Source organism: Microcaecilia unicolor, chromosome 5 (genome assembly GCF_901765095.1).
Source record: "Microcaecilia unicolor chromosome 5, aMicUni1.1, whole genome shotgun sequence".
NCBI classification, from domain to species: Eukaryota; Metazoa; Chordata; class Amphibia; order Gymnophiona; family Siphonopidae; genus Microcaecilia; species Microcaecilia unicolor.
This window is the reverse complement of record NC_044035.1, coordinates 213,400,362-213,425,028: the sequence shown is the minus strand read 5'-3', so window position 1 is coordinate 213,425,028 and position 24,667 is coordinate 213,400,362. Positions and strand designations below refer to the sequence as shown.

General features: G+C 43.2%; 1 protein-coding gene across 1 annotated transcript in view; it reads left to right on the top strand.

The window, feature by feature from the left end:
• The window catches only part of FHOD1 (formin homology 2 domain containing 1), a 586,414-nt gene that overhangs the window by 555,987 nt on the left and 5,760 nt on the right, over positions 1-24,667 (top strand). Inside the window, exons 19-20 of the mRNA XM_030203753.1 lie at positions 11,925-12,117; positions 23,776-23,935. Coding sequence (XP_030059613.1) covers positions 11,925-12,117; positions 23,776-23,935 — 353 coding nt within the window. The remainder of the gene's footprint in view (positions 1-11,924; positions 12,118-23,775; positions 23,936-24,667) is intronic.

Below are 24,667 nucleotides of genomic sequence, written 5' to 3'. Positions count from 1 at the left end.
AAAAAACCCCATACAAAGATCAATTCTTTATTGTTTTATATTCATTTAGTGCTTTTGTTATTTATTTTGTTTTTTTGCTCTTTTTATGCTCATTATGATAAAGAGTCAATTAAACCCTTGAACGTATCTTTTGCAATGGACTCCAGCTTGCGTGTTGATTCCAATGGTCCCGTTTTGTAATTCTTCTTCAAGGAACCACACTGCAAGTCCTCAATAATGGGTTATTGACGCTGGAGAGCCTGTACGCACAAGACGGGAAGCCGCAGCAGTTGAGACTTTTCCCCTACTCAAATGCAGATACCATACAACTGCTTGATTGGATTTTTTTGATTATATCAAGATTTAGTAAGCAGTAGCCTGATCTGTGAGTGGTCAATTTACATGACCATATGCTGGTTGAGTGAATGGAAGCACTAAAGCCAATTTTTCCTTCTTCATGGAAGCTTCACGGCAGCAGGCAAAGCTGCAAACTCATTGAGAGAAAAAGCCCAGCAGACCCCTAATTTCAAAGTAGCACTCAAAGGAGCAGTAGGACTAGATTTAGGACAGTCTATATTCAAATTTTCAGAGAGATTAATCTCCACTAGACCTTTTGAAGTTTCTCTAGATACCCTTTGTCGTGCTATAATTGGGTTTCTGCCAGGTACATGTGACCTGGATTGGCCACTGTTGGAAGCAGGATAGTGGGCTAGATGGACCATTGGTCTGACCCAGTATGGCTATTCTTATATTCTAATTACTTTTATATTCATGAAGGCATACAGTTTTAAAAAATGTCTGCCCGGACCTATGAATCCACTCGACAATCCGCTTTCTTTTTCCTGGCCCCTTGGCTCTGGAACGACCTCTCCCCACCAGGCCCCCAGATATCCATGTGATATCAATCATACACAAAGTTTGACAGCGCCCAGCCGGATAGTTTGACAGCCTGTACTTGCACTCAGCTGATCTGTTCTTTGTAGGTATATTTGTGAGACCTTTCTATCACTTTATAGATTTCCTTTCAAATTTTATGTATTGTGATTTTATTGTAAACCATGCTAACCTGCTCACCAGACTTTGTGGTATATCAAATCATTAATAAACTGTAATTTTCAGGAGTATATTTAATTCATTTCACGGATTTGGGCATTTTCTTTTTTTCATATGCTGTGTAGGATGGCTAGTTAAAAGATCATGATGCACAGCACATGCCTATGGGGCAACTCTTAAATATTTCAGTTTAATTCAGCATCAATCCATGGATTAGGGAATGACACGGGGACAAAGTTTGTCCCCGCCCCATCCCTGTGAGATCTGTCCTCCGCTGCTGCGAGCTCTGACCACATCTGCACAAGCCTTGAACAGTTATGTAGTACAACTCCAGAGATATAGAAGGATATGCATTTACGCCTGTACTATGCAAAATATAAAAAATGGCACATGCCAGGGATGGTGTTAGTGGAGTGTGACTAGGGTAACTGCCCTTGGCCTCCTGATGAGAGAACTCCAAGCCTGTTGGAAGCTTAAAAAGGTGCAACCTGGTAGTGAGCTTTGGGGGTCCCCTCTCAAACCTCTGCCCTAGGCACCAGCCATGTCTAACACCAGCTCTAGCAGGATGTACATTTCAAATCAGACACACTCTAATCACAAAATAGAAAATTAAATTATTTTTTTATACCTTTTGTATACCTTTTGTTTATTTACACCTTATATGTGTGTAAACAAAGAAACTGACACCTATTATAAAGAAGAATAATCAATGATTTTTATTTTTTCAACTGTCCTCCATTGGACAGAGGCAGCATGAGAACATCACGCTGGAAGCAAAGTATACTTACAGAATATATTTTTAGCAATAATACAGAGATATATGTTTGCTCAGCAGTAATACAGAGATATATGTTTGCTTTGCTTTGCTTTGCTTAAGATACATATCTTCTCCTCAGTTTAAATACACTTACATTCATACTGCACCCAATGTGTGCACGTCAGCAACCCTTTTCTTTGAAGCTTGTTCTCATATTTCTTATCTACAAATGTCTGCAAGCAACATTCCTTCTGCTACCCTTACACAGACTCCCTGTCTCTGTTTCACACCAGGCTGCTCAAGGTTGATTCTATGACTCCCTTATTGTTTTCACAGGTTTGTGACTCATAGCTCTTTTGCCTTAATACTTGCACTTCACTGACCATAGGAACTTTATACTGTTCAACTGTTTCTCATTATATTTATGCAGCATGTTTATTATTATTAACAAATCCTCCCTTGAACCTTGTAAAGCAAGGTTCACCAAAATTTCATGGTTATAGTTTTCATCACTGTTAGACTGGGCATCATCCTATAAATAGGTAACACCTCAGGCCGTCATGGCAATGACAAACATTTTCTATCAAACCATAGAACTTTCGGGAGTCATCAGTAACCCAGGACAGTTTGGTTCATAGTCACTGGTGTCAGGCATTATATTTTGTATCTGAGTTACCATGGTCATTTTCAATGAATCTTGACATGCTCGTCTGCAGCAGCCAAGCAAACAAGGCAAACAACATAATAAGAGTCCTGCAACACATATGAAAACAATACATCCAGTCACAATCCCTCTTAACCATGGACCTAATCCTCCAAACCAATTTTTTATGGTATCCCACCATGACGTGTCTAATATCCCTTCATAATCACTTACTTGAATTTTGACATCACTGCGGAAACCCAGGCCAAAGTATCGGCCTGCTTATCCGACATTGCTGCCTGGATGTCCAACCGCCACCTGAAACTGAACATGGCCAAGACCGAACTTCTTGTCTTCCCACCCAAACCCACTTCTCCTCTACCTCCACTCTCTATTTCGGTTGACAACACCCTCATTGTCCCCGTCTCTTCTGCCCGCAACGTCAGTGTCATCTTCGACTCCTCCCTCTCCTTCTCTGCGCACATCCAGCAGATAGCCAAGACCTGTCGCTTCTTCCTCTATAACATTAGCAAAATCCGCCCTTTCCTCTCTGAGCACACCACCTGAACTCTCATCCACTCCCTCGTTACCTCTCGCCTTGACTACTGCAACCTGCTCCTCACTGGTCTCCCACTTAGCCACCTATCCCCCCTTCAGTCCGTTCAGAACTCTGCCGCACGTCTTATCTTCTGCCTGAACCGATACACTCATACCACCCCTCTCCTCAAGTCACTTCATTGGCTTCCGATCAGGTACCACATTCAATTCAAGCTTCTGCTACTAACCTACAAATGTACTCGATCTGCAGCCCCTCCTTACCTCTCAACCCTCATCTCCCCTTACGTTCCTACCCGTACCCTCCGCTCTCAAGACAAATCCCCCTCCTTTCAGTACCCTTCTCCACCACCGCCAACCCCACACGTGGAACAAACTCCCCGAGCCCATACGCCAGGCCCCCTCCCTGCCCATCTTCAAATCTCTGCTTAAAGCCCACCTCTTCAATGTCGCCTTCGGCACCTAACCTCTACACCTCTGCCCAGGAAACCTAGACTGCCCAACTTGACATTTCGTTACTTAGATTGTAAGCTCCTTTGAGCAGGGACCATCCTTCTTTGTTTATTTTGTACAGCGCTGCGTAACCCTAGTAGCGCTCTAGAAATGTTAAGTAGTAGTAGTAGTGTTGTCTGGTCATTTTATTTTTCAAATCATGTTGATCTTAGGCTCTGGTTTCTGCTTTCCTCTCTCTTCTCTTAATTACATTACATTTTACGCTTCTATACTGCAAATGGCCACAAAGAGTTCTCTGCTCACCAGGGTCTCCTGTAAGAGTTCTGTGCTCACCAGGGTCTCCTGTCCATTTGACTTCTCTTCTCTGCCCATGTCCACCATCTATCTTCCATCTGTGTCCCTATCGTCCCCCATGTTCAGCATCTCTCTTTTCTCTGTCTCCAATACTTCCCTGTCCAGTATGTCCCCTGTATTCATATCCCCACATCCATCAATGCCTCTGTCCCTATGCTCCTCCATGTCCAGCATCTCCCTTCTGTGTTCCTATCCTCCCCCGTGTCAAACATCACTCCTATGTCCCTATGCCCCCTATGTCCAGCATCTTCCTTCTCTGTTCCTAGTCCTCCCTCTTGTTTAATATCTCTCTTCTGTGTCCATATACCCCCCTCACGCATCTCCCTTTTCTATACCTATCCCTATGCCTCCCCATGCACATCATCTCCCCTGTTTCTGTTACCTCCCTGTGTCCACAGTCCAGCTTCTCCCCTCTCTTCCTTCTCCACACCAATGTGTGTCTCTCCTCTCCAACCCCACCCAGTTTCTCTCCCTCTCTTCTTTCCCACCCCCCACCCCTTCGAGCATCTGGCTTACCTGTCTGCCCTCCTTCCCACTGTAGGTTCAGTATTTGACTCCCTCTTCCTTCATCCCCTTGGTCTGGCATCGCTTTCCCTTCCCTTTTCTCCTTCCCATGGGTCCAGAACCTCTCTCCTGTCCCTCCAGCCCCCCCCATCCTCCCATGAGCCCAGCCCCCCTCCCCCTTCCCTCCAGCCCCCCTCCATCCTCCCATGGATCCAGCATTGTGCGCACGCTGCCATCTCCTGGCGAGCATTTTGATAGATGTACAGCTTCGTACCACTTTGCTGTTTTTTCATTTATAATGGTGTCTTTCCCAAGAGATGTTTTGTACACTTGTGGTGATGGAAGAGTTTTATACACACCACGTAGCCCCTGATTCAGCCCTTATGAGGGCGAAACATAGCCTGTGTCAGGCATTATTTTGGCTTGTATTCTATTTGAATATATAAATAATGTAAAAGCAAACTATAGCAGCTAGAAACAGAAATATAACAATTAGAATGAGAATATGTTCAAGGTAGTAATCATGCAGCCCTGTTGCAATTATGAAAGCCATGGTATCGATATAATCTGTTAGTCAGCAAGCACAGGCTACTATTGCCACACGATCTGACAACTTTATACCATGAAGAACTGAATCTTTCTGGCCATTTATTAGCACAAGATTTGAAAAATAAGAAAATTTCTATTATAATAGGGGACAGCGATCTATTTGAATACCCTAATCATGGAGCTATTCTGTAATATTCATCAGATACTGATGCCTCTGTGAATCAAATACAAACATTTTTACAATTTATACCACATTCTGCTTTGACAGTCTCAATTACTCATACCAGAGGGGATCTCACTGAGCAAAAAGTTTTGCAACTGTTGTAGCCCTTCCTTTGCATAAATCTTCAGAGCCAGATAACTTCAAATCAAAATCTACTTCATTTTCAGTGTGGACCTGGTACTCCATTTATGTCAATTGTTTGCAGGTATGGAGCACTTGGAATGCCTAGATGGGTCTGTAGCAGAAGTGAAAATTAGTTCACAGTAAGCCTGGCAGAGATGATCAATTTATCATAAACTATTGACCAATTTCCTTAATAAATATGGGGCTGTAAAATTTATTCAAAAGTCTTATCACTGCAGTTAGCTTAAGATTCATTCATCTCTTGTGGACCCAGAGCAAACTGGGTTTATACAGGATAGACTTTCCTCTTAATAACACTCAACTGTTTGGTGACCTTTTACAGCTCACTCTAGAACATAAAGACAATACAACTTCTGGAGTTTCAATGCCAAAATTGCGTTTGATAGCATTGAGTGGCAATTTATGTTCCAAGTCCTTGATCGGTTTGGTTTTCGGGAGTGATCCTAATGAAAGATCAAGATCATGTACCTTAATCCTATAGTCCGGATACTGGCTAATGGATTACTGATACTATACTGTTGTACAAAGGGTCAAGACAAGGTTGTCCCCTTTCCCCATTGCTTTTTAACTTGGCACTGGAACCTTTAATTATTATTTTTTATTAAGTCCAGGAGTTTGTATTGTTTTTCATATGTAACAAGGTAAAAAAAAAATGCAAAAAAGGAACCAGTAACAATGCACGAACTATGAGTAAAAGTAAAATGCGACAGAGTAAATACAAACAAAAATTATTGATCTTGATAGCTCACAAAGCATAACAACATGTAAATAATAATATACAGAAAGACAATCTTATTATTTAAAGGTTGTTCCCATTTTGTCAGCTATGGATAATTCAAATTTGAAAGTTTGTAAAACAGATTGCCACCAAAAGTGTATGTTGAGAAACTGATCATTCTTCCAATTCGAGAGGATACATTTGATGGCAATAGAAATTAAGATATCATACAGTTTTAATTGTAGCGGTGTTAGATCATTATCCAATGCCAGGGATCCAAAGATGATAACTGATGGAGATAATTCTTATAGTGCACTCTGGAGGAACTTAACTTGCGGATGTGTGGCAGTGGATCTCCGACATGGAGGCTTATCTTGATCAAAGTGGAGAGGACTTTGTAGCTGCAAGACTCGGTTAGCCAATTATAAATTCAGCAAGATTAATTCTCTCTCAAATTGGAGGCCTTCGAAAATAGATCAGGATGGAGCAATCTCCATTTTCGGGGGTTGCCAGAAACGATAGTGGGATGACCTAGTGCATGCCCAGTGTGCAGAGACAGTGCAAAGTATATGTCAAGAATTGCTCCAGCCAGCTGCCATTTCTGATGCTATCCCCAAAGTTGTTTTGGAGCAGGTGCACCACGTTGCAGGGCACCGAGATACTAATCGTCCACGTGATGTAATTGTTTGTTTCCATAAATTTGCGTTGAGAGAAAAGGTATTGTGCTTGGCCCGCAGACAGGGAGGCCAGATCACTTGGGACTCCATTCCTATTGAAATTTTTGTGGCTATATCACCGGGCACTTTGCTCCACCGCAGGAACTATAAAGCATTGAGAGATGCCCTTCATGAGAAAAGTGTCCACTACTGTTGGTTCTACCTGATTGGCCTTGCTTTTATGCTAGATGACAGACATTATAGTGGTCGCACTGTGGAGAAGGTGCAGACAGCCATGGCCACAGCAGGTTTATTGGCTGGCTCTGGCTTGGAGGCACAGGACACATCATCAAGGTCCAGGTCACCTAGAATACCTCGTTGGGAGCACCAAGGTCCAGGGCCGGGTCTCCTTGTTTATGTGTTGGAGTATAGTACATCGACTCTATTTGTGCATTATATTGCACTTTGCTGTTTTGCACCAGTCACTGCTCGGTGACGCGGAGCTCTGTTCTGGTGTCTGTCACTTGCTCCCAATGCTGCCTATTAAGTGAGTAGTGGGCAGCAATATGTTTGATTATTGGAATTTGTGAGTGGGGGGGATTTTGGGTGGGAATGTGTAAAAGCAGATTTAGCATGGGTTGGGGGATGGTAGGGAAATTGGTGGGAGAGTGGAAAAGGGTGTGTTTTTGCAATGGGTGTGGGTGGAGCATTTATCTGTAAGTCAGTAGAATGCTTAGGTTTTCTGAGAAGTGGGGATTCTTTGTATAATTGCTCTTTTATTGATTTGCTGTTGTGGCTACAATGACCTTCCTCTCTTACAATGCCAAGGGCTCAAATTCTCCCCAAATGCGGCAGCTCTTTTTCAAAGAGACATGCACAAAAATGGATATCGGTTTTGTGCAAGAGACCCATTTTCTTGCGATACATGAACACCACAGAATGTTTTTATGGCTTCTAATAGAGGTCAGGCAAAAAGGGATTTTGATACACAAATCAATTTCATATAACCTTAAGGAGATGGTTAAGGACCCCGAGGGCTGCTATATTTTGGTAAAGGTGGACCTTGGGGGCCAAGTGTTTACTTTGTTTAATATTTATGTTCTGAATGCAGATCAGGGAACCTTTTTGAGCGCTTAGAGCAGCACTTGCTTTCTTTTCGGGAGGGGGTTCTGCTTTTGGGTGGTGATTGCAATCTTACTTGTAACCCCCATTTGGATAACTCTAATTCAGCGATTCAGTATGCTTGTCGGGATCGGGTTCAATTTCTTTGGGTGCTGAGGAGGACTGGCCTAGATGTTTGTAGGTTACATAACCCAGATGTTCAGGATTATTCTTTTTTTCTCTGCATTGCATAATTCAATTTCTAATACTAGAATAGATTTGTGGTTTTTGGAAAAGTTACATTGTAATAGAGTTCATTCTGTAATGATAGAGTCTCGGGTCTGGTCTGATCATGCTCCCATCCTCTTTGGCACCAGACATCATCAAGACCTCGCCCCTGGAGGTTGAATGACTCTCTTTGCTGACTGACCCCTCTCTTCTTTCAGTCTTAATGCTCTAAAATGATAGAGTATTTTGCTTTCAATGATAATGGTGAAGTGGGGCCAATAAGTTTGTGGGAGTGTTTTAAAGCTTATGCAGGGTCACTGTATTGCTGCGGGGTTCTATCAACTTAGGTATCGGCGGATGGAGGAGGATAGGATACGATGTGAAATTAAATACTTAGAATGGGCGCATCGGCATAATCTCTTTTAGAGTATTAGGCAGGAGATGGTACAGCACCAGCAGGATTTAAAGCAACTTGAATTGGAGAACATTGCTAGGGCATTGTGAAGCACCCAACATCAGTACTATGAATGGGGAAACAGGACGGCAGCAACAATGGGAGCGTAATTGGATTTTGCAAGTAGTGGACTAGAGTGGAATTCCTCATACTGATATTGGGGGTATATAGGATGCCTTTGTGTAATATTATCAGGGTTTGTATATGCCTGAGCATGATTTAGCACAATCTGAGTCAGGGGCATATTTATGGGAGGTTACTCTACCTCAGTTGAGTGCTGGGGAAGCAGATTAGCTATCTCTCCCTATAACAGAGGAGGAAGTTCTTTGAGCTATTTCAAAGTTGCCTTCTTCTAATGCCCCTGGCATGGATGGCTTTATGAATCAGTTTTATAAATCCTTTGCACAGTTGGTCTCAAAGCCCTTGGTTCATACGTTTAACATTTTCTTGCAGGTTGAGGAGCTCCCGCTCTCACTACAGTAGGCTGGGGCTTCTCTTTTGCTTAAGCCAGGAAAAGATTCTAATTTGTGTGCATCCTATAGACCTATATCCCTGTTAGGGGTTGACTATAAAATCTTTACTAAAATTTTTGCAGCGCGCCTCCAGCAATGCATCCCGGGCCTGGTCCTTGACGATCAGGCGGGTTTTATAGCGGATCGTCAACCCGTGGACAGTGTTCATTGGTTGACACATCAGGACCGGCCCCCTGCGGTATTGCTGATGGTGGATGGTGAAAAAGCCTTTGATTGGGTTGCATGGCCCTTTATGCTGTCAGTGTTGTATAACTTTGGTTTTACGGGAGCCTTTTTGCGTTGGATTGCTTTGTTATATCAGTCCTCAGCTGCTTGTCTTAATGTTAATGGCATGTATACATCGCCCATTCTCTTGCGCCGGGGTGTATGACAGGGCTGTCCGCTCTCTTCACTGTTGTTTGCCTTAGTTATGGAGCCCCTCGTGCAGATAGTCTGAGATTGTGAGATATTCAGGGCATTCGAATTCCCGATCAGGACCATAAGATCTTACTATATGCCAATGATGTCCTGTTTACCCTTACAGAGCCACAGTCCTCTTTACTGCCCTTTTGGAAGTCTTGGGAGTATGGTCAGGTTTCCGGCATTAAAATTAACCTCAGCAAATCTGAGACTCTAAATCTAACGGCGTCGGATACGTTAGTCACCTTTCTTCAGCAGCAACAATTTCCATTTCGCTTGGCCCCATGTTTTATTACATATCTAGGGGTACACATTTCTGTGGATCTTATTCTTGTTTTTTTCTCAATTATCCTCCTCTTTTTATTGTGGTGCTTGTTGATCTTCTCTGCTTGGAGAAGCTGCATATATCATGGGTGGGTCTGATCAATGTTGTTAAAATGATGGTGCTTCCTCAATTCCTTTTTGACTACTTGCTGTTGCCTCCCCCAAAATATACCATTTTCTCGTTTGTCTGCAACAAAAGACTTTTACTTACATATGGCATCATCTGCCTCCTTGGGTGCAGTAACGCAGAATGCATTTAGACAGGGGGGCGTGGGGTTCTGGATTTCCTGATGTACTATCAAGCTGCTCAGCTAAGAGCACTTTTAGAATGGGCCACTTTTCCAACAAAACATTGGGTGCAACTAGAACAGACTTTTATAAGTCATATTCCACTGCGGGCCTTCCCCTGATTGCCTTTAGACAAGTTGAAACGAATGTCTGCTAGTGCCCCCTTTGTGGCGTCTATTTCCTTAATGGTTTGGAGTGATATTGGATGTGGCTTTTTTCCATACCAGTTGTATTTTTATGGCACTTATATTCAGTTTGTTAAAGGCTTTGCTCCGGGTTCCAGTATTCCTATATATGGTAGGTGGGCAAAGCAGGGGTTGAAGGTGTTGGGACAGCTTTGTTTGAGAGGGCATGTACTTTCATTTGAGGCCCAACAGGATGAATATGGTCTGCACGCAACTGACTATTTTTGTTACTACCAACTTGTGGATTTTATGTCTCAAAAGGTGTTGCAAAATTGGGATAAAGAAAATTATGCTTTCTTAAAGGTGTTTTGTCTGGGAGTTGGGGAGGGTTTGATTTCTCATCTGTATAAGTCTTTGATGTTCTGTAAGCCTTTGGAACGCAAATATGAGAGAAGGTGGGAAGAACTTTTAGATTTTCCTGTACCTGCTAACTAATGAGATATGATTTATACCCATGTTTTGAAGGTTTCTGTCGATGCCCATCTTATGAAACAGGGATATAAAATGCTTTTTCAGTGGTATTATACCCCTGCCCACCTTCAAGATATATATGGGACAGGTTCGAGTCTGTGTTGGCGTAACTGTCAGCAGCAGGGTACCTGAAAGTGTGATCCTATTGGATCTTAGACAACTGCTTCAGGATATTCTTCATATACAAATCCCTCATGAATATTCATTGTGGATATCCCAAAAACCTGACTGGCTGGGGTGCCTTCAGGACCAGGTTTGGGCACCACTGCTTTACAGAATACACCTAGGCGTGTGTGTGTATATATATAATTTTTACCACACAGATTTTTCAGGTGCCATATATAGAAACTAGCCCTAGATGTGGACATGCAGCAGTTAAGCAGCGATGTTATCAACATGAGCTACTGGTAAGACGTGTTATTTTACTGTTAACCCCAGTTATTAGTAACTAGGTCTCACTGCATAAAATGGAACCTGTGCTAAAACAGCATGAGTTAAAACAGCACATCTGATGGTAGCTCACAATGATAACTACACCCCTAAACAATGAGGCTTCAGTTTTTATTTTGGAGGCATCAGTTAAACAGGTCATTAAGGAGAATTAGTCCCTTAATTTTTCATGTGAATCCCTTCCTCAGTGGTTCCCAAACCAGGTCCTGGAGGCACCCCAGTCAGGTTTTCAGGATATCCACAATGAATATTCATGCGAGAGATTTGCATGCAGTGGAGGTAGTGCATGCAAATCTCTCTCACAAATATTCATTGTGGATATCCTGAAAACCTGACTGGCTGAGATGCCTCCAGGTTTTGGGAACCACTACCCTAGGTGAAACAAGCACTTTTAAAAAATGTGTGCATGATTTGAGCTGTTGTAAATTGCAACAGAGAAAGTTTTCTCATAATTGTGTAATCTCTTTGAAAAAAAATGGGAAATGCATGTGTAGATTTTTGTCCCACTCAACCAAGCCCCCTTGAAATTTCTGTGTGGTATGGACCTTTCTTGGTCAGTGACTCCTAACGTGGAACCTTGCATTACGTAGGTATAGTTCGAGTTCCTCTTTCTCACATGCATCACTTTGCACTTGCTCACATTAAATGTTAACTGTGATTTAGATGCCCAGTCTCGTAAGGTCCATACCATGTATATGTAAATAGCAGCTTTCTGAAATCATCATTTACACATGTATGAAATCTGCATATGTAAATGCCACTATTTACTCATGGAGATGCTTCTAAAATAATCCACATTTCATTTTTTAGGCATTGCTGAGAAATCTTTCAGTCTTTGAAGTTTGACATTCATCCAATCTTAATACCTTAATTTCATGTCTTGCCTTATTTCATTGTGTGTAGGTTTCATTCTTTTTTATTGTATCTGGGTTATCCTTCCTCTTCTGTGAGAGAAACAAAAGTTACTACATTCTGTAAAATCATCAGTGAGTTTGCACTGGAGTATAGAACCACCAGAGAGAGGGTACTGCAACAAAAACAGAAAAGGGCAGCCTACAGGGAGAGAAACAAGACTCGGGGAAGAATGATAACAGAGGTAAGATGTGTCCTTTGACATGCCTTCTAATTTTAAAACTCTGAGGGGCTCAGTTTCAAAAGAGAAAAACGTCTCAAAAACGGCATAAAGTGGCCAAATCGTGATTTTTGAAACTCTGATTTGAGAGTTTTCTCTACAGTGTGTCCAAATCACAAAGGGAATGTGTTGGAAGTGGGATTTGGGCATTCCCAAAACTTGGGCATTTTTCTGCAGGGTGAAAAGTTAGACAGTTTAGTTTAGACCTGTTTCAATCAACCTATTCACAAAAGGGTGCCCTAAATGATATGACCACTGGAGAGATTAAGGCATGACTCTCCCCCCCCCCCCCCCAAAGATGTGAAAGAAACAGTACATACCAGCATCTGACAGTTTCAGATGTTCTGACCAGTCCTATTAGAGCAGCAAGCAGGTCCCTGAAGTAGCCTAGTGGTTAGTGCAATGGACCCAGAATGGACCCAGGCCCATATTCCACTCTGTTACACTTGTCAAAAGTACGAGCCCTCCAAAACCTGCAAAAAATGTACTGTACCTACATATAGATGACACCTGCAGGCATAAGGGCTATTATAGTGATGTACAGTTGGGTACAGAAGGTTTTTGGTGAGCTTTGGAGGGCTCACCATATAATATAAGGGGGTAATGGTGAGATGTGTACCTGGGAGCTTTTATGTGAAGTCCACTGCAGTGTTCCCTAGGGTGCTCCACTGCTCTGCTGAGATGTCTGTGTGGTCAGTCTACTAAGAATGCTGGCTCCGCCTACATCCCAAAGACTTTATTTTGTGCGTTTTCCCCTTGGACTTTTTTGTTTCAAAAATGGTCCTAAAAGATTCACACCAAGCACAAAAATGTCTAGCAAATGGCCATTTTTGAAACAAAAAGTTGGATGTTTTTCTCTTTTGAAAATAGCCATGCTTGCTACTGGACTTTTGGACATTTTTGCAAAACGTCCAAAATTGGATTTAGACGTCATATTTGAAAATGCCCCTCTGAATGTATTTTAATAATTAAATATGATCACATTTATTTACATAAAGTGTACCAAATATTTTGGAGGTAATTTTATAACAGGGCATCTAGAGAAATTAAATAAAAGTTGTCTATTTTATGCAGAAAACACGTACATCTATGTATATTCATAAAATACACTGTAGAAAGATTACATATTACAAACAAAAGTTCCCCTACAAAGCTACACCTATTCCTTGGGGGGCTTGGGGGCAGAGGGGTGAAGACAGCAAGTTACAGCACAGGAGTTCTGAAGTGCTGATGAGATAGAGACAACAGCACAACAGTTGAGTGCCGACGACCAAGAACATGGACATTGAAAAGATAAGTGTTTGTTTTGTACTACCTTAGCTCATTGTTGGATAGACTAGCCTGCTTGCACAGAAGCCAGTGGAGTGAACTTACTCCACAGGATTACTGATTATTGAAATTCTCAAACAAAAGTCTGAAGAGAAAAGTCTAGTAAAAACAAGAAATAAAAAAAGAATAAAATGGTGCAGCCGAGTTCTGGAAGTTTTTTTCTGGCCAGTGATGAAGAGAGGATCAAATTGATCTGGTCAGCTCTTTCAGATATTTAATATCCAAGAGCTCTTTGAGGCCTTTTTCCTTCCCAAACTGAGACCGAGAGGGTCAGGCAGAATTCATTTAGAATCTAAGCTGGTATCTATCTTGTATGTGGGATTTTGTTGAAGTTCTGTACTTATCAGTATATTTTTTCTAGTGAAAAAGGTGCAGGTACTCAAATGCCAGGCCACCCTTTAAGGGTGGGGTGATCACTGAGGGACCCACCCCACAATAGCCAGGCCCCCTGCAACAAGGCAGAATTGGTGTATAGAGCCTGAGCTTTTTCATTAAAACTTGGGGACCATGGGTCAATTTTAGCAAGCAATAGAAAAGGGGCCGGTACTCAGTACCCCCAAGTACCCCCTCAAAAAAAGCCCTGGTACTTATAATACCACACCAATTTCATCCTATTGTAGCCTCATGGAGTTCCTACATGCAAACCACTCAAATGTGTGCAGTATTGCAGTCATACATACTTTGTGTGTGTACTGCTGTGCATTTTTATAAGAGCTGTTTTCTGCATGTAAAATGCAGTCTGTGCATGCAAAATGGTTTATAAACCTATTCCCCTTCAATAAAATTAAAAAGTAGCCACTTTGAGATTGCTCTATTGATTGTAAAATCCAGAGTATAGGTATAGATTGTAAACTTTTGTTTTATATGGATAATGTCTTACATTTCTTGGATGAGCAGTTTCCTCCTGCAACTTGTGGGCTTCTGTTTCAACCGGAGCAAATCCCTACTGATGCTGTGGAAGCATGAATAAGTATCCAAAGATTTTTTTTATTTGTAGCAGTGTCGCTTTCTGTCGCTCCCTCTGAAGCCTGTGGGAAATTGAGCATGCTCAGTTTCACTAAAAGGAGCGTGCAGGACATGAAGGGAAGAGAGAGCAGGGCAGGCAATGCGGCGGCACCGGAGACTGGCGCTGGACAAGGCCAGCTGGCAGGGGTTGGAGACCCCCGCCAGCCAAGGAATTTGCTGTGGCAGTGGGTGGGGAGTAGCAGGGGGGGGCAGCGGCGGGGAGGGAGACCACAATGTGCCCCCCACCTCAGGCTCTGGCCCCCTCCCACCGTGAGGTCTGGCTATGCCCCTGTTGTAGAAGCCATGAAACGAGTGAGAGAAGAATAGATGGATATAAAACTTGTGAGGTAAAGGGTAATCATAGACTTGGGCCACTTGACAAGAGTGATCATAACATAACTGGGATAAATACACACAGGAAATCCAAAACATTAGCATTTAACTTTCAAAAAGGAGACTATGATAAAATGAGGAAAATGGTCAAAAGAATCTTAGAGGAGCAACTGCAGATGTCAAAAATTTACATCAGGTATGGATATTGTTCAAGAATACTATCCTAGAAGCCCCAACCATATATAGTCATCATATTAAAAAAGGCAGAAAAAGACCAAATGACAGCCAGCATGGTTAAAAAAATGAGGTGAAGGATCCTATTAAAGCTAAAAGAATATCCTTCAGAAAATGGAAGAAGAATGAAACTGAAGATAATAGGAAACAGCATAAGGAAGGGCAAGTCAAATGCATAGCACTGATAAGGAGGGCAAAGAGAGACTTTGAAAAGAAGATTGCCTTGGAGGCATAAACTTATAATAAAAACTTTTTTTAGTACATTAGAAGCAAAAAACCAATAAAAGAATCAGTTGAACTTCCAGATGATTGAGGGGTAAAGGGGGCACTCAGGGAGAACAAGGCCATGGCAAAGAAACTAAATGAATTCTTTGCTTTAGTCTTCAGTGAAGAAGATGTTAGAGAGATACTCATGCCAGAAATGATATTTAATGGTAAGTTGGAGGAACTGAAACAAAGCTCTGTAAACCTGGAGATGTAATGGGGTATTTTAACAAATTAAAGACTAGCAAATCACCTGGACTGGATGGTACACATCCCAGAAACCTGATGGAAGCAAAAAATGGACTTACAGAGCTGCTATTAGTAATATTTAATTTATCTTTAAAATCAACTGTGATCCTGGAAGATTGGAGAGCAGCCAGTGTAATGCCAATTTTTAAAAAGTGTTCCAGATGTGACCCAGGAAATTATAGTCTGATGAGCCTGATGTTGGTGCCAGGTAAAATTGTAGAGACTATTATAAAGAACAAAATACCCCTGAGAATAGACTATGATCATTTGGCTACAATGTGGACACAGGAGTTCCAAATAGAATTTTCTGGTGGGCAGCTGAAGTCTTGCGTTAAAGGAGTAAAAGGACTTACTGAGAACATTATATTGTGGGAATTACAGTATAAACATTAAAAGAATGAATATAACACCCAGTAAGGCCTTCAAAGCAAAACAGCAAACTATAGATACTTAACATATAGTAACATAGTAGATGACGGCAGAAAAAGACCTGCATGGTCCATCCAGTCTGCCCAAGAAGATAAATTCATATGTGCTACTTTTTTTATTTGTACTGTCCTCTTCAGTGCACAGACCGTATAAGTCTGCCCAGCACTATCCCCGCCTCCCAACCACCAACCCCGCCTCCCAACCACCAGCTCTGGCACAGACCGTATAAGTCTGCCCAGCACTATCCCTGCCACCCACCACCGGCTCTGGCACAGACCGTATAAGTCTGCCCAGCACTATCCCCGCCGCCCAACCACCAGCCCCGGCACAGACCATATAAGTCTGCCCAGCACTAGTCCCGCCGCCCAACCACCAGCCCCGGCACAGACCGTATAAGTCTGCCCAGCACTAGTCCCGCCGCCCAACCACCAGCCCCGGCACAGACCGTATAAGTCTGCCCAGCACTAGTCCCACCTCCCAACCACCAGCCCCAGCACAGACCGTATATGTCTGCCCACACTAGCCCCGCCTCCCAACCACCAGCTCTGCCACCCATTCTAGGCTAAGCTCCTGAGGATCCCTTTCTTCTGCACAGGATTCCTTTATGTTTATCCCACGCATGTTTGAATTCCGTTACCGTTTTCATCTCCACCACCTCCCGCGGGAGGGCATTCCAAGCATCCACCACCCTCTCCATGAAAAAATACTTCCTGACGTTCTTCTTGAGTTTGCCCCCCTTCAATCTCATTTCATGCCCTCTCGTTCTACCGCCTTCCCATCTCCGGAAAAGGTTCGTTTGCGGAATAATACCTTTCAAATATTTGAACGTCTGTATCATATCACCCCTGTTCCTCCTTTCCTCCAGGGTATACATGTTCAGGTCCGCAAGTCTCTCCTCATAAGTCTTGTAACGCAAATCCCATACCATCCTCGTAGCTTTTCTTTGCACCGCTTCAATTCTTTTTACATCCTTAGCAAGATACGGCCTCCAAAACTGAACACAATACTCCAGGTGGGGCCTCACCAACGACTTGTACAGGGGCATCAACACCTCTTTTCTTCTGCTGGTCACACCTCTCTCTATACAGCCTAGTAACCTTCTAGCTACGGCCACCGCCTTGTCACACTGTTTCATCGCCTTCAGATCCTCAGATACTATCACCCCAAGATCCCTCTCCCCATCCGTACCTAGCAGACTCTCACCGCCTAACACATATGCCTCTCTTGGATTTCTACTCCCTAAGTGCATCACTTTGCATTTCTTCGCATTGAATTTTAATTGCCAAACCTTAGACCATTCTTCTAGCTTTTTCAGATCCTTTTTCATGTTTTCCACTCCCTCCGGGGTGTCCACTGTGTTACAAATCTTAGTATCATCCGCAAATAGGCAAACTTTACCTTCTAACCCTTCGGCAATGTCACTCACAAATATATTGAACAGAATCGGCCCCAGCACCGATCCCTGAGGCACTCCACTACTCACCTTTCCCTCCTCCGAGCGAACTCCATTCACCACCACCCTCTGGCGCCTGTCCGTCAACCAGTTCCTAATCCAGTTCACCACTTTGGGTCTTCAGCCCATCCAGTTTATTTAAGAGCCTCCTGTGGGGAACCGTGTCAAAAGCCTTGCTGAAATCTAAGTAGATTACGTCTATAGCACGTCCACGGTTCAATTCTCCGGTCACCCAATCAAAGAATTCAATGAGATTCGTTTGGCACGATTTCCCTTTGGTAAAACCATGTTGTCTCGGATCTTGCAACTCATTTTCTTCCAGGAAATTCACTATCCTTTCCTTCAGCATCGCTTCCATTACTTTTCCAATAATCGAAGTGAGGCTTACCGGCCTGTAGTTTCCAGCTTCTTCCCTATCATCACGTTTGTGAAGAGGGACCACCTCTGCAGTTCTCCAATCCCTCGGAACCTCTCCCATTTCTAAGGATTTATTAAACAAATCTTTAAGAGGACCCGCCAGAACCTCTCTGAGCTCCCTCAATATCCTGGGGTGGATCCCATCCGGTCCCATGGCTTTGTCCACCTTTAGTTTTTCTAGTTGTTGATACACACTCTCTTCCGTGAATGGTGCTATACCCACTCCATTCTCAAATGAACTTTTGCCAGTCCATCGTGGTCCTTCTCCCGGATTTTCTTCAGTAAAAACAGAACAAAAGTATCTATTTAGCAAATTTGCCTTTTCTTCATCATTATCTACATAGCGGTTTGCAGTATCTTTTAGTCTCACAATTCCCTTTTTAGTCATTCTCCTTTCACTAATATACCTGAAGAAATTTTTGTCACCCCTCCTTACCTTTCTAGCCATTTGTTCTTCCGCTTGCGCTTTCGCCAGACGTACCTCTCTCTTGGCTTCTTTCAGTTTCCTCCGGTATTCCTCCCCGTGTTCCTCGTCTTGAGTTTTTTTGTATTTCTGGAATGCGAACTCTTTAGCCTTTATTTTCTCAGCCACTTGCTTGGAGAACCATAGCGGTTTCCTTTTTCTCTTGCTTTTATTTACTTTCCTTACATAAAGGTTTGTGGCCCTATTTATAGCTTCTTTCAGCTTGGACCACTGTCCTTCCACTTCTCGTACGTCCTCCCAGCCCATCAGCTCCCTCCTTAGGTATTCCCCCATTTTACTAAAGTCAGCATGCTTGAAATCCAGGACTTTGAGTTTTGAGTGGCAACCCTCCTCTTCAGCCGTCATATCAAACCAAACCGTTTGATGGTCACTGCCGCCCAGGGTGGGCACCCACTCGGACATTTGACACACTATCCACATTTGTGAGCACCAGATCCAGCGTCGCTCCCTCCCTTGTGGGTTCCATGACCATTTGTCTGAGCAGAGCACTTTGGAAAGCATCCACAATCTCTCTACTTCTTTCCGATTCCGCAGAGGGAACCTTCCAATCTACATCCGGCAGATTGAAATCTCCCAGCAACAGCACCTCTCTCTTCTTTCCCAACTTTTGAATATCTGCGATCAGGTCTTTATCTAATTCTTCCAATTGTGTTGGAGGTCTGTAGACAACACCCACGTGGACAGAGGTTCTATCATCTCTTTTTAGGGTGATCCATATCGCTTCTTCCTTACCCCAGGTCCCTGTCATTTCGGTTGCTGTGATATCATTTCTCACATATAGAGCTACTCCTCCACCTTTACGACCCTCTCTATCCTTCCTAAATAGATTATAGCCTGGTATGTTTGCATCCCATTCATGGGAACTATTGAGCCATGTCTCTGTGATTGCAACAACGTTCAAAGACATGGCTCAATGGTTCCCATGAATGGGATGCAAACATACCAAGCTATAATCTGGGCTTTCCAGGATTTGTGTGCGGAGTACCATTTGGAGGCTCAACATTACTTCCAGTGGCTGCAGTTGTGGCGTTGTTTGCAGGGCTCTAGTTGTCTTGAGTGGGTATGAGTTGGGGATATGGATCTTTATCATTTTTGTGTTGGGCTTATTGGGCAAAGAAGGCATCAGAAGTCTAAGGTTAAGTGCAGGCGAGTGTGCGCTGCATTAGCGGGAGTGTGGGAGCATGATTTGGGGACCAGTATTGATGAGGTTTGGAGAGTGTTTTGGGGTAGGGTTTGAATCTCTCTTCTATGTGGCACATAGGGCATTGTGGACCCCTTACAAGGTCTCCAGGATGGTGGAAAGAGGGGCGGGCTTATGTTGGGCATGCGGAACAAGTATGGGTATGTAGGTATAATAAATAACTCTCATGGGAACAGCTACCCACAGATTACTTATGCCAAGGTTCCAATGTGCAGAAGTCTGCCTAAGCAAACTTCCTAGCTCAGTCTAGGGAATAATATACAAGAACCTTGCTTCTGGCACCTAGCCAGGAGTTCCGTTAGAGAAGTGAAACCAAAGCCACAGCTGATATATATATATTAGATTTATTATAGGTAAGAAAATATATAGATAAAAAATATACAGATATAGAAACTCTCTGCAACAAGACTTAGCAAAAGTACAAAAATATATATAGAACTTGCTGATAATAAAAACTAGATTGCTACTGAATACAGACCAAACAAAATGATTCTTATTAGAACACTTGGTAAATTACACAACCTGATTTGTAAAAGAACTGATAATACCTCATGCACAATACAAGTTAGCAGCTTATTTCCCTGACCACGAGCTACGACATAAACCAATCTTTCTTAGATAAATACCACTCACTAATCCCAGACTAGGAAGTAAATCACAGTGATCTCACCGCTGTCTTTAGGCAGTCTTCCGATGAGGCAGGAGCCGATTTCTTCTCAGACTCGAGCTGTTTTCCCAGTGAGTCTGCGTCTTAGATGTAGTGTAGGTCTCTCTGCAGAAAGCAAGTGTCCGTCTGTCACGATTGTGGTCGTGACCCCTCTCAGACTCACATTTCCAGCGGTCTGCATCTGAGCGTAATTAAACTCTGGAATTATACGCGTAATTAGACTCTGGAATTCGTTGCCGGAGAACATGGTGAAGGCGGTTAGCTTAGCAGAGTTTAAAAAGGGGTTAGATGGTTTCCTAAGGAACAAGTCCATAAACCACTACTAAATGGACTTGGGAAAAATCCACAATTCCAGGAATAACATGTATAGAATGTTTGTACGTTTGGGAAGCTCGCCAGGTGCCCTTGGCCTGGATTGGCCGCTGTCGTGGACAGGATGCTGGGCTCGATGGACCCTTGGTCTTTTCCCAGTGTGGCATTACTTATTTACTTATGTACTTATGAGCTGGCTTCTGTCTGTTCTTCTTGAGTTATCTCTGTCTCTGTGTGCTGGCTGGTTCCAGCGTGGCTCTAATTACTCCAGTATACTGCACCTATGTGTGTTAAGCCTCTCTGTGCTTCAGTATGCTTTCTGCCTGTGTCCTGTAGTTGTGACATCATCAGTCAGGGCCTTGATAAGGAAGTGGTGTTCTTCCATTCAGGGCCTTTGCAACGCCAACGGTCCAGGTTAGTGTTGGTGCAGTTTGCACTTCTGCCTTGTCTTGCTTCTTAGTTAAGGTTCCTAGTCTGTATTCCTTGCTTGTTTAGTCTCCTGTATCCTATCTTGAATCCAGTCCTGTTGGCTTCCTTTCCCTCCTGTCTGAGAACCCTGGATCCCTTGTGCAGTTAGCACTTCAGCCTTGCTCTTGTCTGGGTGCCTGTGGGTACTTCTGATTCCTGTCTGCTTTTGGCTTCCTTTCCCTCCTGAGAACCCTGAATCCCTTGTGCAGTTAGCACTTCAGCCTTGCTCTTGTCTGGGTGCCTGTGGGCATTTCTGAATCCTGTCTGCTTTTGGTTCCTGTCCATACTGTCTGAGACCCTGTTCCTTGAACCCTGTTCTACCCAAACTTGTGTTTGTTTCCTACCTGTTTGAGACCTTGTGTCCTGTCTAGTCTGTCTTGCCTGGTTCCCTGTTCACCTTGGGCTTTGGCCCTACCCTGGTTAGTCAAGCTTGTTTTGAAAAGTCCTTATCTGTTCTTCCTCTGTTTGTGGCTGGTTGTCTTCAACTTCAGTTCCCCTCCTACTTGTGTCTGCCCTGCTTGCTTTCAGTTTCCTTCCAGCCAAGCCTGTTTGGAAATCCTGATTCCTATCCTGAACCCTGTTTAGGCCAAGCTTGTTTAAGAATCCTTTCTAGTGAGAGTTTCTTGGTGTTCCTGCCTGCTTGCTCCAGTACCAGATTTCCTCTAAGTCCTGCCGGCTGCCTGCACCTAGGGGCTCAACCCCTGGGGAACGGCAGTCAAGGGTAGGTGAAGCCTAGTTCCAGTCCAGTGTGTTCCAGTCCTTGTGTTCTGGCTTGCTTATCTTGTCTGCAGTTCCTGCTTTGCTGGTGTGCTTGCCCAGTGCTGGTTGGGGGGTTTTGCCTGCCGCTGCCACTCCTCGGCCCAGGTCCAAGGGCTCACGATTGCTCCGGAGTCCGTGCCTGCGTGTTTTGAACCTGAGAACCTAACACTGTCCCTCCGTGTTGCTTCTCAGAGCCAATATATCTGCCACATGGTATTTGCACCAGTTATGCAGGTCACAAGGTTAGTACCAAACAGTCTCTGGCTGTCCCTGAGCCTTGCTGGGTTTCTCAGGTCTTCTTGCCAGTTACCCCTCTTTCGATGGTCTCCAACCGACTAAACTTCTTCCATTCCTGCTTTCTCAGTATCGCTCAGGTGACTTCAGGGACCAATCCGGATCTTGTCCAGCTCATTCCAAGAGCAAGAAGAGGTCTTTGTTTTGTGACCCTGAAGTGGATACTTTTCTGGTGCCATGGGTCTTGACTCCCTTCTCAGCTTCTCAGGGTGATAGAAGGGGGTGGTTGGAACACAGAATGTCCTTGGCTTTAGTAAGCCTGCCAGTGATTTTCCACAAGCTGAAAAGCTGGATCTTGCTGACACAGAAAAGTTTCTGGTCAGAGATCATAGACCCCCATCTTGCTGTATTATGATGAATTAGGCTTGTATGAACCAAGACTAGCTCAGGTAAGATCACAGGGCAATACCCCTACAGGTACCTTCAGCCATACACTGTATGCTTGTAGCAATGTGAAAACTTTTTAGGATTTGGTTTAACAGCATTCAGGCAGAACTTACCTATAAAATTGTCATTCTAAGGTCAACAGCTTTGCCCCGTCTGTTCCAAAATACCAATGCCAGGTTGTTTGTGCTTCACAGCTTGGCCAGTCAGCATATTTTGTCAGAGTGGAAGAATAGCTCTGCATTATCACAACATGCATGGTGGTCTGGAGTTTGTCTGGTGCACAAGTATGAAGAAGTTAATGCTGTCAAAAGGGGTTGTATTGCATAATTTCGGCGAGTCTGGGCTCCGTTGGATGCCTTTTGTTCTTTGCATACTGTGAAATGTTTTATCAATGTCTGGACATCCCATTTGTAGTTATGCTCTGTGGGTTTGGTTTGAAGGGGTATATTGAGCTGGGGTGGGGGAAACTTTTATGGCGCTTTCATTTCTTTGTTGTATTCTGGAGAATTTATGTTGTATAATGTTGAAAACTGAATAAAAATAACGGGGAAAAAAAGCATGGAAGATGAATAAGCAGACATGGTCAAAAATGAAGTTACAAGCCTCTATTGTAGAGAGCGGGTAAAGGACATCCGTCACAGCCATGTTTCGCCCAGTAGGGCTGCTTCAGGGGCGTTAACTTATGTTTGTATATGTTTATTAGTATTATATCACCCCTGAAAGTGCCCCGCTGGGCAAAATACGGCCATGTCGGGTGTCCTTTTACCCACTCTCTACAATAAAGGCTTGTAACTTCATCTTCCATTTACTGGGACTTGTGGACCGCTTGCCCATCTGCCTTTTAGGACCAATATTAGTGCGTGGCCATTAATTGAAAAAATCGGCCACTTTCCAGCTGCAGTAGAAATGTCCTTAGTGTGTGGGAAGAACCTGCATAAGGGCATGCTAAGGCCACAATTTACCGCAGTTTAGTAGAACCCCTAAATTCTCTCAGAATAATAGCTATCTTTAAGCACAAAATGCATGCTAAGAAATTCACATTCCTACTCTTTATCCTGTTTATTTTTTGATGTGTGATGCAAAATGTGTGCTTTTATATGCCATAAACATGATCCAACTTTCTTATAAAAGCACACATGCCATAAACATGATCCATCTTTCTTATAACTACAGAAATAAGTAGTAGTAGTATATCTCAAAGTACTTTCCATGCATGCTATATTTTAGGGAGTTTAAAAATAAAAGAAAAACAATTGGCTCAGGAGAGAAGTTACATATTTTATAGAAATACATGACTAAACATACAGGCACACACATCATTTGAACTTTTTTTTCAGACAGAAAAATTTGTCAGTGCTGCAGGCAGCTCGGAAAATATTGTAACTCCATCATTTGCTGCTGATTTGGAAGAGCAAATGGGCAAAGGGCATGAAGACATGAAGAATATTCTTATAAGTTCAATAGAGCCCCAAGTACGGCGTAGCAGAGCTGCCAGAAGTGAGTTTTGCTTGTATTTTTGAAAAAAATATCTCTTTATAATATACTGTGCATCTTTTATTTAATTATTATTATTTTGAGTACCAAAGCAGTGTGGCTGGCTAATGTATGCAAGGAGTGCAACCTTCCAAAGTTCTTGACCCCTATTTACTAATTTGCACTAAAATAGTTGTGCTGTTTTATCCTCAAAGGATTACTATGGGATTCGTAATCTTGTGGCAAATTTTCATGCTCCAGTGTATTAAGGGCAGGATTTCTGCAAGGCCTGTAGACTATAGCCTAGCACTCAGGTTGCAGGAGGTGAATATTTAAGAGGTTGTTCCTGTAGTCAGCAATCTAAACAGATACTGGCAGCTTGGAGGTGAGGGGGGATACCTGGGCAGAGGGTTGGGGCTGCAGGAAGCTCCTCACACTGATCTTTGCAGAAGTTGAAATCAAGCACAATATCAATGGGGTCTCCAGCATAGGAGCAGACTCTGTGGGTGCTTGAGCACCCCCAATATTGAGAAAATTCCTTGTTTGTGTCCAAGGAAGGGTTATTTTCACTGGGCTTAGCACCCCCAATAATTTTGAAATGTTGGCTCCTATGGTCTCCAGAGTATATAAGCACGCTGCTTGGGTAGAATTTATACCACTGGATGGAGGAGGGTTCCTCCACATGACCATCCTTCAATTTTGGAGAGTAGAGACCTCTTCCCACTCCCAGTGCCTATGGGCAACTACATTTTACAT